This window comes from Bos mutus, chromosome X, assembly GCF_027580195.1.
Source record: "Bos mutus isolate GX-2022 chromosome X, NWIPB_WYAK_1.1, whole genome shotgun sequence".
Classification (NCBI taxonomy): domain Eukaryota; kingdom Metazoa; phylum Chordata; class Mammalia; order Artiodactyla; family Bovidae; genus Bos; species Bos mutus.
The window spans coordinates 105933394-105936436 of NC_091646.1; the positions used below are offsets into that span (position 1 = coordinate 105933394).

The 3043-nt window shown below is 44.7% G+C and overlaps 1 protein-coding gene across 1 annotated transcript; it reads right to left on the bottom strand.

Annotated features, from left to right (window-relative positions):
- Window positions 1-487: 487 nt before the first annotated feature.
- LOC102278571 (endogenous retrovirus group PABLB member 1 Env polyprotein) lies at window positions 488-2779 on the bottom strand. Its single transcript, XM_070366611.1, is given in 5 exon segments — window positions 488-713; window positions 715-874; window positions 877-1077; window positions 1669-1735; window positions 2651-2779. Coding segments are annotated over 5 exon segments (783 nt in total).
- Window positions 2780-3043: the final 264 nt, after the last annotated feature.

Here is a 3043-nt window from a genome sequence, read left to right on the forward strand (position 1 = left end):
TGGGCCCAACGCAGAGTCTCCTCTTAGCCAAGGACCCTGACCAGTTTTTGTGAAAATCTTTTTATACCTCATGTGTACATGTCTGAACCCACCACTCCAAATTCCTTGAGACTTTACATAAACCAAGAAAATACAATCTCAATAACCACATCATTCACGTTCTGTGCTCATGTGCTCAAACAGTCAAACAGTTAGTTAATAATCAATAAACCCGAGGTTACACTCTGATAGATACAGAAAAACTTATGGCCTGTCTGGAGGAAGGGGTGATTAGTGTATGTTTCTCTGAGGCGATGAGTAACCTAGATATGATCTTCAAGGTTCCCTGGTCTGGAGGGGGTCTTATCCTTCTGTTGTTGTTTTCATAGGCACTAAACACAGAGTTCAGAGTCCATTGGAAAGGTGGCTGAGCATGATCAGCATGAACAGGCCTAAGACGGAGTCCAGGTACTATGAATTCCTTCTTCATTCCCCCCTCCTGATGCTCTTAACTCATATTATGAGCATCATTCGTAGGGATATATTGCACCCTGGCTCTCTGACCACCAATTTGGGAGAATGACATCAACCTTTGGGTTACAAAGTTCATAATACATTGTAAAATTCAGGGTCCACAGAGCAGAACTATCAAGGCAACTATAACAGTGGTAAATATAGTTTTCCACCAATCGCCCTTTACCCAAGATAGGACCAAAGTCCAGAAAGGAATGTTCATTTGACATTGTTTTTACCTGTTTTTTCATGTCATCTCAAGCAGTCGATACATTGCCAGATAAGTCAGGAATGTATACACAACATTCAACCTTAATTATAGCACAGGTCCCTCCTTGAGCAGCTGTGAGTATGTCCAAAGTCATTCTATTATGAATTACCCTTTTCTCATTTGGATTTGCTCTTCATTTTAACCTCTTTTTGTTCTATCTAGGAGGGCCTGTTTTGTGAAATTAGTCAAGGCCTCTACTTTAATCATGATATCTGTTGTCCCTATAGAGGATCTGAATAAGGCAGCAATATACACATATCATTGAAACATGGATCTTGTCCACCTAGCATGTAAATAAGGTAGATTTACCAGGGCTATAGGGTAGATTTACAAAAGTAGGTTAGGCTTTTTGTTACACTGGCATTTATATCAAATGTAACCACATGACCCGAGTCTATTGAATATAGGTCTTCCACCAAGACAGCAAGGAGAGGTTATGATTGACAAAGAGAGGAAAGTCATTTTGTCATTCCAGAAAGAGCAGAGTGGTTTAAAATCCTTGGCAGAGTGGTGACACTGACCAGGAAGTCCATCCATCACTGACAGAGGCATAGGGCACACCCAGCAGTTGGAAGTGTTATGAAGTCTGCATAGGAATGTCCCCATCTGAAAAATATTGTCCTGAGTTGAAACGGAAGTTAGATTCAAAATCACGTTGATGAGGCCAAGCAGCAGGAGTTGATTGTGTGGCTTCATCCTGAAGGGGGCTTGTCCAGGATCTTCTTTTCTTCTTTTAAGGATGGTCTTAGTCTCTCAGGGGTCAGCGGGTTTCCTCTGTGCAGTCCACTCAGCGTTTTTTGGGTCTGTGTGGTATGTTCTCTTCAGCCTCGTATGATGGATCCAAGGACAACACCTTCAACTTTAACTGCAGTAGGGTAGTTAGAATAACATAAGGGCCCTTTCACCAAGGGGCGAGAAAATCATGTTTCCAATCTTTGACCCATACTTGGTCCCCAGAACAAACTCATGAATCTGTTCCCCAAGGGGGAATGGCACCCTTTCTTGTACAAACTTAGTTACCTGATTTATTACCTTACCCAGTTTCATCTGCTGTGAAATCTCATCTCCCCTTATCTGAGGCAAATTTGTTGACACTGTTTTATTATGGGAGGGGCCTCCCACACACAATTTTGTATGCAGAATAGCCTTGGGACTGTGGGTCATCCTGAGTCTGAGCAGAGCCGTCAGAAGCAAGTCCACCCAGACAGTCAGTCTCTATGATCCACTTGAGAGAGTCTCTTTAACGTCTGGTTGGTTCTTTCCACCATCTCAGAACTCTGGGCCTATATGCAGTGTGCAGTTTCCATTTGATGTTTAAAGTTTTGATTATTTGTTGTACTAAATCAGCTACAAAAGCCGGGTCATTGTCCGAACCAATGCTGGTAGGAAGTCCAAATCTGGGAACTATTTCCAAGCAGGCACTGGGCTACTTCTGATGCTCTTTCAGTCCAGGTAGGAAAAGCTTCTACCCATCCCGAGAACGCATCTACACCGTGACCAGCAGGTAACAGTAGTGTCGGTGAGGTTTCATTTTAGTGAAGTCCACTCCCAGGTGTTCAAAGGGCAGCGTGCCTTTCAGCTAAATACCCGGAGGTTTTGTCTGAATGGGGAAGAGAGGCAGCATTAACTTAGCTGTGAGCAGGCAGCATGGCCTAGGTGGGTCGCTTGGTGTGTTTGGCTTACCAGATTGTGTGCCAGCTCCTCCAGTACCAATAATTTGCCACTTGGCAATTCCCACCATCCTTTTCAGTCTTGATGGCCCCTTCTACTTTGGCTAACCTGACAGCCATTGTATTTTGTTTTATCAGGCTAGTGTATCAGTATACAGGACCCAACTAGGGTCTGGAACCTTGTGTCCTTGTTTAAAACAAACCCCAGATACCTTACCTCCTCCTTGCAGATCTGGGCCTTCTTCTTCGACATCTGGGAACCTGCTGTTTCCATCAGCAGTTGGAGCAGTGCTTTTGTCTTAATTTCAGCATTTTTCCTTGGTCTCGCTTGCCAGCAGCTGGTCATCCTACAGAGCCCTGTAGTGAGCCAACATCCATACTCTTCGGATGGAATGAGTTCAGGTCAGAAGCCAAGGCTTCCCCAAAGATGGCTGGGGAGTTCTTAAACCCTTGTGGGGGAGTCCAGATGAGCTGTTGCTTGGTGCCCCCGACTGGATCTTCCCATTCAAAGGCAGAGATGGGCTGTGATGCTGGGGCGAGGCATATGCAGAAGAGGGCATCCTCGAGATCTAGGCAAGTATAAACTTTAGTCCTCAGCGGGAGGAGGCTA